Genomic DNA, 16073 nt, shown 5'->3' on the forward strand with positions numbered 1-16073 from the left:
ACAATACTTAAGAGAAATTACCATGTTCTAGTATGGGAAGCCCAGGCACTCATCTGCATTATGTGCTGACTAGTCAACTTCTTTTTCCATGGAGACTGGATTTCTTTGGCATTGAAAAAACATGTGTCACTGAAGTGTGGCACAGGCACATCTTATAAATGATCAGTAAACAAAAATGAAGAAGTAACATGGCATGGCACATAAAATGCTTAATAACTTGTATTGAAGTTTAACTAAAAACTAATTTTCAGATGAAATCCAATATATATGGATATTTAGTAGAGAAAATATTTATTCGGGGATTCGGCCATATGAAATACAGTACATACGAGCACAGAAGTAGAAAAGAATACAACAGACGTGAAGGGATGACACCATAACTGTAGGCAGCGTCTGAACCATCCACGCCCCGGATCAATACCAAGGGAGTCAACGTTAACAAACTAGTCCAACTCTCCCTGAATCAGTCACAAACATCAGTAGATGCTCTCAGACAGTGGCAGCACAGACAACAGCAGGAGCTCTCATGCAGCCTGGCAGAAGTGTGATTTCAACTTTTGCTTCAATGACACAAAACATACACCCATTTCCCAAGTGACTGCCCCTGGGATACAGCTGGAAGTGTATCAGATCTCCACTCCACAACGGCTGGTGGCGGTAAAGCACCCGATCTCTGTCTCTCTGTCTCTCTGTCCCAGGTTTAAGGAAGTGGCGCAGTTAGCACAGACGTCTCTGCTACACTTTCAGTTATAGTCTGTGGTTAGAGTATATCACATACATTATGTTTTCAGTGGAGACAACTTTGCCTACTCACTGAAATGACGCTGTCGCGATGCTTCTCATGTTGCTGTGTATTCAGGCCGTCGTCCAAGGTAATTTCAGTGATCGCTGTCGTCTGGAGCCTTTTTTTTTTTATATATCTCTAGTCTTGTGTTTTTAGTTTTACTCTTGCACTGGTTTCACTTTTTTAAACATACATCTGCTGAACCTGTCCGTGTTAGAGTAATTCCCAACTTCATGGCGCTTCAGTTGTTTTTCTTTAAATCTGTATTTATATTTGGCTTCAATACTCTGCTTCCGTTTTAATAGCTCCATTCGCACATACTTCTTAACAGTGATAGCTTTGTGGTAGTTCTGGTAGCTAGACTTGTCTCATATTGACCCTTTATTATTCTTACGCTCTTGCCTAAATCTCCCTCCGGATCAATAATATATCTATCACTCTAATATCTATCTAACCAGTGTCCCTGTGTGCTGTGAGTCGACACACAAATAAAAGATTGAGAGAGGCCTGTAACACTACACTTCAGCTGTAAAACACGGCAAGCTACATGAAGAGGAAGCTCACTCTTAGCTCCCTGCTTACTTCTCTTGTAAGAGACAATGACTTGTCCGGGAAGTGTTGCATTTACAAGATGCAACACTAAATCAAAGGGCTACATTCTCTGTACATTTTGTTAGTTCAAGACAGTGCTACAGTGGACTGGAAACTACCATACCTTTCAAATAACATATATGATTATATGTCGACATGTTGTGTGATAGTATGATTCTTTTAATTAGACTTTGTGCGTTAACTCTTGAATAAAGTGTAATTCACCGGTCCGTCCATTCCCGTCAGTTCCAGTGGTGTCTGAGGCTACGCTGGCACCACCGCAGAACATTCATGTTGATAAGTGGCTACTAACATGGACTCCCGCCACTGAAGAGAGAGATGTCATCTACACTGTTCAGTACCATAGGTGAGGTCAGATGGATCCGTTACTCTATAGAACTACACATGCTGACAATAAATGAAACCTAAGAACTTCCCAAATCTTTTGTGGACATGTATCAAGATATTATTTACTTTGTCTGCAATGTTTTCATTTTGGCTGAGACTGAAGAATCTTAATATTTTTATTTTAACTCTCTCTGAGGTTTCTACCTTCTTTTTCCCTGTTAAAAGGGTTTTTTTGGTTGTTTTTCCTTACTCTTGTTGAGGGTTAAGAACAGAGATGAGACAATTGTGATATGTGTATATGGGCTATACAAATAATGGTAAATGGTTTGTATTTATATAGTGCTTTTCTAGTCTTGGTGACCACTCAAATTGCTTTACAATTTGATTGATTAACAATAGATAAATTATAAATTATACTGTCATTATCCAGGTTCTTGGCTGATGTAAATGTGTTGTTTCTGTATCTTCAGGTTAGGTACAAAAGTGTGGAAAGATGTACCAGTCTGCAAACAGACATCTTTCAACTCATGTAATGTCACTCTCATCAGAGATGAGAGTGAGTTTGGCTGTGTTATGCTGCGTGTGCGGGCAGAGAGACATGGGCTGACCTCCAAATCTGTCAACGCCTGTAGCAGAAATGGTAAGAAACCAGGACCTGCCATGTAAACAGGACAGTGAGCATTGTCTTGCTATAGACATAAACATAAATTCAGTTAAGGATATGTCATTGTACAATACCAATTTTGCTTGGGTATAAAAGATATTCTCAAAGATCTAAAGCTGTAAACTGTTCAAGGAAACATCTCACTTGTTGCAAAAATATTAAGGTAGGCCTGTCAAAATAGCAAATTTTGTTGGCATTATATATTGTCCCAGAAATTATTCAAGGAGAAATGAATTTGTGTGTGTCCTTCTGTCTGCTCCTTTTTGTCACTCCTTACACACAACCTGGCGATTACATTTATTCAGTTTTTTATCGAAGGTGACAGATCATGAATCCGGATCTTTCTGGTCACATTAAACCTGATGTCCTAGCTGTGGGTGTCTGGTGTTGTGTGTATCAGTTGAAATGTTTGCACAGAAAATGTTGGACTTTTTTCCAATGTTTCAATGTGTGTCCCATAAACTCTGGATCGTATCAAACTGCAGTACTGTAATGTTTCTACTATTTCTGCTGAATAGATGCTTTGCATTTGGGTGTTATGATTGAATGAGATTTGTCCACAAGTGATGTAGTGTGCACTCATCTCCATTAAGTTTCTCATTTCCTCATTGGTGGTAGTTACAGGTTTCTAGTCCTATTTGTTACTAAGCAGCGGCTGAAAAAAGCTTACACCCCTATTGGGGCCACTGCTCCCATCATGCTCCCCAATTATGATCATCATCGTAAATATCATTCAAAGTGATGGTGCGTGATTGAGAAGCCTCAGAGACACTGTTATCACAAGACCAGAAGATGCACGGCTTCATACCCCTGAGTCCTGGCATTTAGTTGAGCACATAACCGACTTTTATTCAAGGAAGTACAGATCTTATTCCAGAGACTTCATGAAGCAGCTCCGCTGCAGAACTGTAACACGCAGCAGAACCCACCTCGTTCCCTGCCTCGTAATGAGATGCACGATATGCGCTTGTGCAGAGCTTACCTTAACTGCTGAAAATAGAAAGTGTAATATACACTGTGCAATATACACTGTGCAATATACACTGTGCAATATACACGGTGCACTGAAAAGTTTTGTGACTTTCCTTCTGTTTTGTGGAACAAATTGTAGAGTTCTGTTTAAATTTTAACAACAACAGCAACATTGATAATTAAAATGTATTCTTTGGCTTATTGCAACTTTCCCCTATGTGGGATGAATAAAAGATTATGTTATCTTATTTTATTAAAGAAGGGTGCACCTTTAAATACTTAGAGCTGCTGTGTGTGTGTGTTTCTGTTTCTGTTTCTGTTTTGCGTGCTCTATTGTGCAATTATATACTGTCTTTGCAAAGTTTTTTGACAAATTGAACAGTTCTGTTTTTCTTAAATACGCAAATATTTATACAAATAAATATGTATACAAGTAGTTATTTTATTTATTCATGTGGGGGGTGCATAAAGCAATTACGCCTAGGGCACCCAAATGGCTAGCAGCGATCCTGACCCTTATGAAACCACATTTAAATCCACTTAATCTTTGCTCATTTAAAAGCACAGGAGAATTTTTAGAAGTTGCATTTGATCTGCGAAAAGGAGCAAAATCTTGTTTAGAAAAACAAAATTACACTAATAAATGAGATTTTGTTCCCTTTTTTTTCAGGTGACTCTTGTAGCCCTGAGGTCAGTCTGACTGCACGGCCTGGCTCACTGACTGTAAATCTGAGTAGGAACAACAGCATTGCTCTGGAAAATGGAGACAATGTAGAACACAAGGTTTACTATGGCAAGGATGGAGAGCCACTGCAGGTGAGACTCATCATCAGTTTAGCAAGAATTCAGAATGCTGTTGCTTCTTTTCTATGTGTTTTCTATGGGACTTAACACTACATTCACATCTGGCCATTTTATTTAAATGTAAATAAATTATATTAATTCTTTTTTTGGTGAGGGAAATAATGTTCATGTGAAAAACTTTTTCACACCATCACTGACATGTCAAATCTGCAGTTAAGTTCAGATAAATTCACAGTTTTGATCAGAGTGAAATAAGTTTGTTGTTCCTGCTGTCAAATGTGCAAAAAAGGTGTTAATAAAGAAAAACTAAGATCTACAGATGTATCTTCCAGTTGGCCACACTGACGTTAAAAAGTTTTAAGTGGGCTGAAAAGATCTGGAACAGATAAACCAAGATAAGATTGGATAAGATAAGATAATCCTCCCCACATCAGCGAAATTTTTAATGTTACAGCAGCCACAGGCTTGTGAAAAATAGACATCAGTTAAGGAATAATAATTAAACATGCAGTACTTATAGAGATATAAAAAATATAAATGGAATACAAACTAAAATATACAATAAACAGAATATATACAGTGTAAGAGTAGAGGTAGGTTTTTGCCCCTACACATTACACACACACACACACTTGCAAACCCACCTCCCTTACTGACTGCTTGGCAGAAATTAAATATTGGTTAACCTCTAATCTTCTTAAATTAAACAGTAACAAAACTGAGGTTCTCCTCATTGGCACCAAAACCACATTATCCAAAACCAATAGTTTCTCTCTCAACATTCTTGTCAACAATTGCTCCGTTTCCCCCTCCCCACAGGTTAAGAGTCTGGGTGTCATCCCTTTTCAATCCTTCATTGATCACCCGGTCTGCCTACTTCCACCTGCGCAACATAAATCGCCTCCGCCCCTCCCGCACTCCCCATACCACTGTCATCCTCGTTCACAGTCTCGTCACCGCCCGCCTGGATTATTGCAACTCCCTCCTTCTCGGTTTCACTCACAAATCCCTCCATAAACTCCAACTGGTCCAGAATTCAGCTGCCCGCATGATCACCAGAACCCCCTCCATCCACCACATCACTCCTGTCCTACAACAGCTCCACTGGCTCCCTGTCAAATCACGCATCAACTACAACATCCTTCTGCTTACCTTCAAGGCCATCCATAATCTTGCTCCAACATACCTCTCCGATCTCCTTCATGTTGTCACTCCGTCTCGGTCCCTCAGATCATCTTCTTCTATTCACCTGTCTGTCCCCTCTGCCCGTCTCACCACCATGGGGAGCAGAGCCGTCATGTGAAACATTAGCTCACTCTCACAATTCAAGTCATCACTAAATCACTATCTGTTTAAAATTGCCTTCTCCATCTAAACCCACCTCATGCCACTGTGAAATTTGAATCGGTTTTAATGTTTTAATGATGTATACTTTTAATAACTCTCTGTTAATATTTTTCTTTTTAATGTTTCTCCTTTTAAATGTTTTGCTTTTTTGCCTTAACTATGTACGGTGTCCTTGAGTGACAGAAAGGCGCCTTTGAAATAAAATGTATTAGTATTATTATTATTATTATTAATGTGTCATTGTTATCATCTCTCCAGCAGAAGTATAAAAAAGGTATTTCTTCAGTGACCATCAAAAAGCTGGAGGAGGGTCAACGTTACTGTGTGAAGGTGCAGTATGTTCAATTGGATGAACCTGTTGGACCGGAAAGTTGCATCCAGTGTGAGGTCATCCCTGTGTCCAGTAAGACCATGTTACAGTTTTTCTGAATTGCTAAAAGGCATTTCCTGAAACTACCTTTCCTTTTCTCAAATATATATATATTTTTGCACTGTATGATTTTACAGTAATCATTCTGCCTCAGCATCATGCCTCTGGGCTTTGTCAGGCCACAGGACTTCATCTATAACACAGGCAATCCACTCCCTTGCTAAGCAATGGGAAAGTACTTATTCATGCTGAGTCCTGCCATGAACCGATTCAGTTAGAATAGATCATAATCATCACATGCTGCACCCGGGAAGGGGGGAGGGGTTGTGTGTTACAGATGACAACAGGTTGTAACTTGTGTTTAACCTTTGGGGCCTGTGTGCGTCATTCTGGGTATAGTGCACTACACTGCAATGTGCATTGTGAATGTGCATGTGTTTAGAGTTTTGCAAAATGGGTGATTTAGATTTTCCAAAAGATATCACAAGTTTCTATTCTGATTCTTTGTCCTCGTGTTTGTTTCGTGTGTACACACACTGCTGTATCAAACTAAGCACTGACAACCAAAAAACAACAAAACAAAACCAGCAAAATGGTCCTGTAGAAATCCACACGTCTCTAACCGTTTATAACCTTGATGTTGAAAGTCAGAAAGTCAGAACATGATGATATTATTTGTAATATGTTGCTTCTGTTTATTGTGTACGTGTGTGTGTGTTTGTGTATGTGTGTATCTTACCTTTCCCAGGACAGCAGCTAACACAAACAAATGTTATAGTAGCTGTGGTGGTTGTCGTTTTCGTGTCCTTTCTGATAACTGGGATGGCATACGTCCTCCTCTTCCGACACCAGAGAATCAAACAGTGGCTTCAACCTCCGTGCGAGATCCCAGAACATGTGAGCATGAAAACCATTAACCACACAACCACCAGGTCATACTGGGTAGATCTTCACTGTGTATTTAGCCTAAAAAAGATATATTGTAAGACAGGAAGATTTCATTGCATTTACAGTGGCATGATAGAGATAAATCACCCCTGGTCAAAATGTCTATTACTTTATACTTAGTAGATCAGTGTATTATTTCTCAATTTCTACAACTTAAGAATTTAAAAAATACCATGCAAAGGGTTGAGTAACTCTAGAGAGTTAAGATCATAATTACTTTGTCAATGGCATGAGGGTGTGGATACTATGACTCATGCCATGTCATGTCCCAAACATCTACAGAAATGCCCTCCTCTCAGAAATTTTAGCAAGGGTTGCCGCAACGTTTTCATGTCAGTGTGGGGCGAATGTAGGTAGTAACTGCTTGATTGCAGCTTGGTGTGAAATGTTTTGGTAAAGGTGAGTTCAGAAAAGAGTTGTGTATATTTGCAGTGGTTAACTGGAGTTATGCAAAATGTTAATGTTGTGCTTGCCCACCCATTTTGCATTTGACCTATGTAAAGTTTGCCTCCTAACTTACAGTTGCTATTGCTAACAATGTAATATGATCTCATGAGGTATTATAGGTATTTTTCATAGCAGACAATTTGACACGGCACAGAAAATAGAACATTGGTTAAAATGCATTTAGCTGCTTCAGTCTCAGAATCCTGGTGCTGTTCATGCTGGCTCACTGTCACATGGTCATGTCTCACTAGGAGACTAGTTGAACTGAACTGAACTGAAACAAGATATTGTTACTGTTATCAGTTACCAACTTTTCCTACTACGGCATGTCAAAATGTTTGCAGTGGAATGAGCAGCTTATTACACAATAAGGAAACCATGCCTATCATGGAAAACCCAATGTAATAGTGTAGATTACCAAATGCAAGCATCGGCATCAGTAGCAACACATCCCCAAGGAAGTCAAAAGAGAAAATAAAGGTGTAGCCCTACAATGTTGATGAAATACATAAAATCATTAGAAACAGTAAATCCACCACTAACCTTTCAACAACTTATATTGCATTTGACTTAAATAAGTTAAACCTTTTTTTTTTCTTTTCCAGTTTCTCTTGGAGGCACCTCCAGGGCATCACCCTTGCAGCTACGCCAGCAGCGTCAGTGACGAGCACTGTGATATAATTTCCTTTATTGAATGAAAGCAGCTGCCATCCCTTTGCTCCATATGTCCTGCTCATTTTGCTGTTGTAGAGATCAGACGTGAGGTTTGACCTGTACAGACACTCTCTAAAACCTACTACTGAGTCCCCTACAGTTATATGTAATCTGCTTCTCCCTGAAGCCTGACTTTCTTCTAGGAAGGATTTGGATTCAGGATCAACTGAAGGTTAAGAAACACTAAAATGTATTCCTATCTTGACAATCATTAGGCTTAATATGGATTAAGAATTCCAGAAAAGTGCCATTGTAGGAGATGTAAAATATAAATAGTTATCAGAGTAGTTTTAAAAAGTTAAGAGAGATTTCCCACAGGAAGTGCAAATTGAGCAAAAAGACATAAGGACCATATTTGGCGGCATTTTTGCATTGTGTGAGCAAATACTTATTCAATTATGATTACGCCACGAAAAAACCAAATGTTATCTATGCCCCGTCCACCTGCAAAAAGCCAGTCAATAAATCAGCTCTTCAGAAACAGTTGAAACCAAAGCAGACAGCAGTAACACAGAATCAGTGTGGCTTCTGCCTATTTATTTGACACTAGTTTTAGGGAAGATCACCACAGGTGAAAAAACATGAATCTGAACTTTTTATATTTATCTTTAAATGGTAAATTTGTTTATTTTAATGCATTTAAATTTGTCTCCAACCAGTTAAAACTGCAATGTTCCTGTTGTCTCGCTGTAATATTGGCCACCACTATGATTTCTTTCCACTTACATGAACAAAACTGCGAAATGTCCTGTGCTGATGAATTTAAGATGTGTCTAGTTGGATGTTACAGGCTTTAGACTTTAGTCATGTCTCAAACTTATTGCCATGAAATGGCTAATGTTAAGACTGCCCTTTCATTGAAGGTCTGCTACTTGTTTTTACGTGTTTATTGTACAAGTACAGATTAAACAGAATCATGGAATCATATTTGTCATTTCATGTTTCTAGCCTTTTTATAGTGTTGGTTATAAATGCCTGTTTGATGTGTCTTTACAATGAATGAATGAATGAATGAGATGAATTTGTACCTAAATGACATTATTATTAGTAGTAGTAGCAGAAGTAGTAGTTAGTAGTTGTTGCAGCAGTAGTAGTAAAAGTTAACTGTTTTTGACACACTACTGTTTTTTAATAAATATGCATTTTTAAAGCACTGAGCACCACAAAGTTCAGTTCACCTCGACAGTATTTTGGGGGGGTTTAGAATATAGTATTATAAATACAAACTGTTGGAGAATGATACAAGAAAGGTTTTCATACATCTAGCATAAATTGACAAAGTACAAACATAGCAGACATTATTAGAATCTCCTTTATCACGGTAGAATTTTATATCGATGTTATAAAACAAGTGTAATGGATTGTATTAATATTAATTGGTGTTCTGTTTTTTCTCTTTTGGGTGTTTTTGTTATGAAATGAATTTCATTTTTTTCACATAAATCAATGATTCAATGACTGATGTTTAATTTGAAAGTAATTGTTAATTAAGATCAAGATTGTGCTAACATCTGGTTGTGTTTACAATTTAACAAATTAAAAAAATGTGATTTTAATGTAGCTTCAAAGTGAAATGTTTGTTTGCAATTTCTGAAATGATCCCTATTTTCTTTTGTTGCTCAACAAGTAATTACAGAACTCAACTTTCTCGTCGTGAGCAATGAATGCACTATTAGAAATATTGCAATTTAATCATTTGGCTGATAGTTGACAGTGTCATCCATTCCCATAGTGATGACACTGTATCAGCAGCAATTATGGGTGCTTTGTCTCTGCTCAAGAACATTTCAACGCTCAGTGGAGCGGTCGTGGAACAAACCGGGATTCCTCTGATCGCTGAGCGTCTACTTTACCTCCAAAGCAATGCACGTCAGAAAACACTAATACAAATTTTAAGGGGCGTATATGATGGATTGATGGATGAGAATATCAGCAAAATAACATTATTTACAACATTGATTAGAAGAAATAGTTTGGAACATAATGGAAAAGTATTTGTAAATAGAGATGAAGGGAGCAGCAATGATAACTTAATTGAGGAGTTATTGTAAGTAATAGTCAAGTATCTGAGTAGGTGTATTGTGTGTCCAGCAGTCTTGTTGTAAAAAATCCCCCATCTCGATCTCTGATTCGCGATCCCACCAATATGATCCACAATGTGTCCACAGCTACGGTCCTGGATCTGCAAACGATAAAGCACAAGCACTACGGGCAAGAAGTCAAATCAATAACATGCATTGATGAGACAATATGATAATGAAGAAGAAGAGGAAAGAAGCTCCATGTGTCGTGTGTCCCTCGACATTCTAGACCTATAGCAGCATAACTAAGAGCAGATCTAAGACAAGCCTGGACCAGCTCTAAATATGAGCTTTATCATAAAGGAAGGTTTTAAGCCTACTCTTGTGTCTGCTTCCAGAACTGACACTGGGAGATGATTCCACAGGAGAGGAGCCTGATAGCTGAAAGCTCTCGCTCCTACTCTACTTTTAGAGGCTTTAGGGAAAACAAGTAAGTCTGAATTCTGGGAGCGCGGTGCTCTAGTAGGGTGATATGGTACTATGAGTTCTTTAAGGTATGATGGTGCCATATTATTAAGGGCCTTGTAGGTGACGAGGAGAATTTTTTTTTGTATTCTAGATTTAACAGGAAGCCAGTGTAGTGAAGCTACTACAGGAAGAATGTGATCTCTTTTCCTGGTTCTTGTCAGGACACGTGCTGCAGCATTCTGAACAAGCTGCAGAGTCTTTAATGACTTACTGCTGGAGCCTGATAACAAGGAATTACAACGATCAAGTCTGGATGTGACCAAGACATGGACTAGTTTTTCTGCATCTTTATGAGAAAGGACATGTCTGATGTTTGAGATGTTACGTAAGTAATTCCTGAGAGTTTCATTGGAAGCCAGGGTAATGTCATCTAGCGCAGCTATATCATTAGATAATGTATCTCTAAGTTGTTAAGGGCCAAGTATTAGAACCTCTGTTTTATCTGAGTTTAATACGAGAAAGTTGCGGGTCATCCAGGTCTTTATGTCCTTGAGACATGCTTGAAGTTTAGTTAATTGATTACACTGTTCTGGTTTTATTGATAGGTAGAACTGGGTGTCATCCACATAGCAGTGGAAATTTACAGAGTGTGTCCTGATACTGTTTTGTAGTGGAAGTATATATATGAGAATAAAATTGGGTCAAACACCATGGTTAACTTTGGTGTGCATAGATGACTCATCATTAATTTGCACAAATTGGAATCGATCTGAAAAATAGGATTCAAACCAGTATGGGGCGGTTCATTTAATGCCAATTAACTGTTCTAATCTCTGTAATAAAATGTGATGATCAATAGTGTTGAATGCTGCACTAAGATCTAACAGAACGAGGACAGACACAAACCTGTTAGATGGTTAGTGACTTTTGCCAAGGCTGTCTCTGTGCTGTGATGAGCTCTAAACCCTGACTGAAAGTCTTCATATACATTACTTTCCTGGAGAAACTCACACAGCTGATTGGCTACAACCTTCTTAAGGTATTTAGACAGGAAGTGGAGGTTGGATATTGGTCTGTAGTTGGCTAAAACCCTTCGGGTCCAGGGTGTTGTTTTGAGAAGGTTTGATTACAGCTAACTTAAAGGCTTGTGGTAAATATCCTGTTGATAATAATAGACTGATTATATTCAGTAAAGTAATATTAATTAGGGGAAGAATTTCTTAAAGTAATTTTGTGGGATACAGGTTGTGGGTTTAGAGGATGAGATTATTGTGGTCAGCTGATCAAGGGTGATCAGAGAGAAGCTGTTTAAATAATTGGTGGGATTCTCAGCTGTTTCTGACATTTCTGTGCTTGATGGTGTAGTAGTGTCAACTTAGGGCAGGAGATTATACATTTCATTTCTTATAGTTAGAATTTTTTTTATTAAAGAAGGTCATAAAGATATTGGAATTCAGGGATGGAGGAAAACTGGGTTGGATGGAGGTGTGACTCTCTGCCTGGCTACAGTGCTGAAGAGAAACCTGGGGTTGTTTTTATTTTCTTCTAGTAATGTGGACTTGTAGGCAGCTCTTGCTTTGTGGAGGGCCTTCTTATATACACTATCTTTCCAGGCTAGATGATTTTCAACACAGTTCGAGCACCACTTCCTTTCTAGTTTTCTTGACGCTTGTTTTTATTCATGTGTTGGAATAATACCAGGCAGCTAATTTACTTTGTTTCATGCTCCTATTTTAGAGGCGCTATGGAGTCTAATGTTAATCGTAGTGAGTTTACAAAGCTATCGACAAGATGGTCAATTTCAGTAGAGCTTGGGTTTTTCAAAGAATTTGTTGGTTACGTCGCCAAATAATATGGAATTAAATGTAATTGGAATTACTTAGTTAAATTTAGGCTTCAGGAGCATGGTAAACTACAGTGAAAATGATTGGCTGTTGTGATTTCTTGGATGGGTGTGGAAGACTAAGAACAAGACTTTTAAATGAATTGTAGCTTAGTTTGGGTTTAGGATTAATTGATAGACTGGAGTTAAAAAATATCAGCAACTCCACCTCAGGCCAGAGTGTCTGGGAATGTGTGTATTTATATGACTGGGGGGAGTAGATTCATTTAGGCTGACATATTCATTAGGATGCAGCCAGGTCTCAGTGAGGGACAATAAATCAATATTGTGATCTGAGACTACTTCATTAATGAACTAGCCTTTGATAATAATGATTTTATGTTTAAGAGTCCAATTAATTGTCTTTGTTTGTTGTGTTGTTGCAGAGGTTGTGTTAATTTTTTGTATGGAAATCTCTCTCTGTTACTGTTTAATTTAAATAATTGAATGGGACAGGGGACAGACACAATCTGTATGGGGTTGTGGTTGTGTGACTGATACAGAGGGAGCACAGAGAAGTTTGTAGGACTGCAGCTCTGCCTCCTGTTACCAACTCTGGACTGTCATTTTGGGTTTATAAACAGAGTTATATTCCTGGATAAGAGAGCCGCTCCATCCCAAGTGGGATAAAAGCTGTCTCTTCTCATGAGACCAAGTTTCCTCCAAAAGGTTTGCCAGTTGCCTACAAAGCCCACACCATTATGTTTCATAATAAAACATATTAAAACATGTTTTAATGCATTAACTTACCTCTCTGTTCCAGTGGAAATTCCAATCCAGATCCAAAGCTAGATCTGAAAAAGGTTGAGCCTTCATTGGAGTTGATGACCTTTCTTATAGCTGGAACAGAACAGCAAGAAAATCGGTGCTACACGGCACAGTGGTCTACTCCTTTAACAATTATACAGGTATAGTAAATCGCATGTCCTGCTGAAAACTAGAGACTCAACGTTGGTCTGAAGCCCTTTGTCTATCAGTAGAGATTTCCATCCAGGAGGCAACACCAGTGTATCCCGGTTTCTGTCGTCATATTTCCAGTTTCTTTTGCCTCTTCATATTTTCCCTCATTTGATGTTCTCTTATGTCTCTTTGTAATATAAGTATGATCCTCCATTTCACGTAATTTCTGTTAGCAAACTTCCAACAAACCTTAATAACAACCTCCCACTCCAGCTTCTCATTCTATGTTTCTTCTAGGAGTATGTTTCTTCTTTGTCTGATAAATTCATGCTGCTGCATCAATATACAAACCCAAAACACCATCTGTAACCAGTTTGGCCATTCTAGGCAACATGGTGATGCAAAATGTCGATGTCCATAGGAGGAAGACCCTATCTAAATATTTAAGACTCATTCTCACGTAACACTATGATTTTTCATTACACATTCATTACACAGTTACTAATACATAGATATGAGAATTATATAAAATCTTTGCAGGGATTTTTTTGAAATTGTACACACTGCTCCTTTAATATCATATAAAACCATGGGCCTGTACTACAAAGCAAGGTTACTGGTTTATCAGGGTAAGTTCAGTGCCTGTGCCTTTTTCGCTGTGCACTGCTTTAATTAAGGGAACCTCTCCAAGTTGTGACCCGGTCACCAAAGGGAGAAATCAACAGACAGTTGTTTTTATTTCACCTTTTGGGTCCAGTTAACAAAAAACAATTGGATCTAAGTCAGCTGTTTTTGCTGTCCAAAGATGAGAGACTTCATTGAGAAGAACTGACCGAGTTCCCTCAGCCAGACGGGCTACAGCTCGGGTTAGCTCGGTCATCCTCTAACCAGAAGGTCAGTGGTTCGACCGCAGTCTTTTCCATTCCGAATGATGAAGTCTCCTTGGGCAAAATACTGAGCCCCAAATTGTTCTTTGTCATAGAGAAAAGTGCTGAACATAGATGCGCTATATGAATATAAAACTGTACTGTAAAGCACTTTTATAGTGGAGATTCCCAGGCTGGATTCAAGCCCATGACCTGAAACTGTGACTCCACCCCCCCCTTTCTTTCCTTTTGTTCCCTTATTTTTTTTCTCCATCACCCCAACCGGTCCTGGCAGAGGCTGTCCACACCAAGCCCGGTTCTGCCGGAGGTTTCTTCCACCTGGCAGGTTTTCCTCCCCGCTGTTGCTCATGCTTGCTCGGTGTGGAACAAGTTGGATTTTGTCTTTTTTAAGATCTTGGACTTTTGTGCAGCACCCTGAGACAACTTCTTGTTGTGATACCGTGCTATATAAATATAATTGATTGATTGATTGATTGATTGATTGATTGACTAATAGAAGCAAAGAAAACTGACCTATTAGAAAAATGCTGATTTGTCTTGCGCATACTTGGAAAAAATACTAGATAAGGAAGAAATCCAAATCATAAATGTAGTGTAGAATCTCTTTTTCATCCTTGAATACAAGGATATGACAATATAAAAATGAAAAACACACGAAGCACATCAAAATATCACTTGAGAGGGTATGAAATCAAGAATCACATGAAATAAATGAAAATTTGTTTAAGTTATGAATAAAAAACTTTTAAAAGCCAAACTACACTCAAGCATCACACTCTGCTTGTGAGGAGGAGTCTATCACATCTGTACTTATCATAAAACTGATAACATGCATTGTGATATTTTATATTATATTCAACTTTAGTCCAGTAAGTGTCTGCATAAAAATAAACAAGCATTAAGTGTTTGGTTTCCAGAACTTACACACTGAATGTAGCAAATTGGGGTAAATTCTTTAATTAAAAAAAACATCCAACCATAGACCATTATGTGTAAATAGTAAAGTACTTTGAAACATGTACACTGGCAATAAGATAATAGAGATAATGTGGTGGTAATGTTGACAAACTGCCATGAATTTATCCACAGCTCCTTGGGCACATTGCCACCTAGTGACCGAATGTTGCCACAACCGCTCAATCACCTTGATTTCAAATCAATTTTGCAGCCATGCCACGGCCACGCCCCCAGACAAAAACTCACAAGTTTGATTGCATGGCTGACCAACTTGTTTAAGCTCTATGACAAACTTGCACATGCATCAGATTAACAAGCTCGCTGCAGGACAATTATATGTAAAACATGGCATTTCCTTTTACAGCTAGGGGGCGCTATGACTATTATCAAATATTATCATATGGATCTGTTCAGGATGGGACCTTTGTTTTACATGTAAGATTTGAGACAGATTGGACAATGTAGATGGAGATTATACGCACTTCTCCAATGTAAAACATGGCATTTCCTGTTACAGCTAGGGGGCACTATGATTATTATTGAATATAATCATATGGATCTATTCAGGGGGAATTTTGTTGTATATGTGTGGTTTGAAGCAGATTGAACAATATACACAGAAGTTATGAGCACTTATTGTTTTCAGGCAAATTAACTAATTTGTTGCCATGCCAAAAACTCCCCAAAAATATAACTTTTAATCACAAAGTCTCTAACATGACATAAACCAAATATGAAGTTGATTGAATGAAATCTGTAGGTGGAGTAGAATTTTGTTGTACCTGTGAAAATGCCAAAAATCAAGACAAATTTGCATGTTCAATCCAAAATGGCTGACTTTTGGGTGTGGCCATGGGAAGCAAGAGGATTTTTTGTGAATCTGTGCACGATACACGTCTGCTAATTTTCATTACTCTAGGCCAGGGTTTTTCAATGTGCACGCAATCCTCATTCAATGTGGAGGCACAA

General features: G+C 38.4%; 1 protein-coding gene across 2 annotated transcripts; it reads left to right on the plus strand.

Annotated features, from left to right (window-relative positions):
- Positions 1 to 582: 582 nt before the first annotated feature.
- Positions 583 to 8916, plus strand: ifngr2 (interferon gamma receptor 2). 2 transcript variants are annotated; one of them, XM_020099769.2, is made up of 7 exons: positions 583 to 872; positions 1622 to 1742; positions 2194 to 2363; positions 4030 to 4175; positions 5772 to 5913; positions 6629 to 6777; positions 7881 to 8916. In XM_020099769.2, exons 1-7 carry the CDS (start codon positions 833 to 835, stop codon positions 7971 to 7973), a joined length of 861 nt encoding a protein of 286 aa, XP_019955328.1. In that variant the 5' UTR covers positions 583 to 832; the 3' UTR covers positions 7974 to 8916.
- Positions 8917 to 16073: the final 7157 nt, after the last annotated feature.

This window comes from Paralichthys olivaceus, chromosome 10 (assembly GCF_024713975.1).
Source record: "Paralichthys olivaceus isolate ysfri-2021 chromosome 10, ASM2471397v2, whole genome shotgun sequence".
NCBI classification, from domain to species: domain Eukaryota; kingdom Metazoa; phylum Chordata; class Actinopteri; order Pleuronectiformes; family Paralichthyidae; genus Paralichthys; species Paralichthys olivaceus.

Excerpts from the sequence above, each read along its gene's own strand:
- ifngr2 (XM_020099769.2), top strand. The coding sequence starts at position 833 with ATGCTTCTCATGTTGCTGTGTATTCAGGCCGTCGTCCAAG. Across the intron at positions 1,743-2,193 it reads TACACTGTTCAGTACCATAG|GTTAGGTACAAAAGTGTGGA; the intron begins GTGAGGTCAGAT and ends CTGTATCTTCAG. Across the intron at positions 2,364-4,029 it reads CAACGCCTGTAGCAGAAATG|GTGACTCTTGTAGCCCTGAG; the intron begins GTAAGAAACCAG and ends CTTTTTTTTCAG.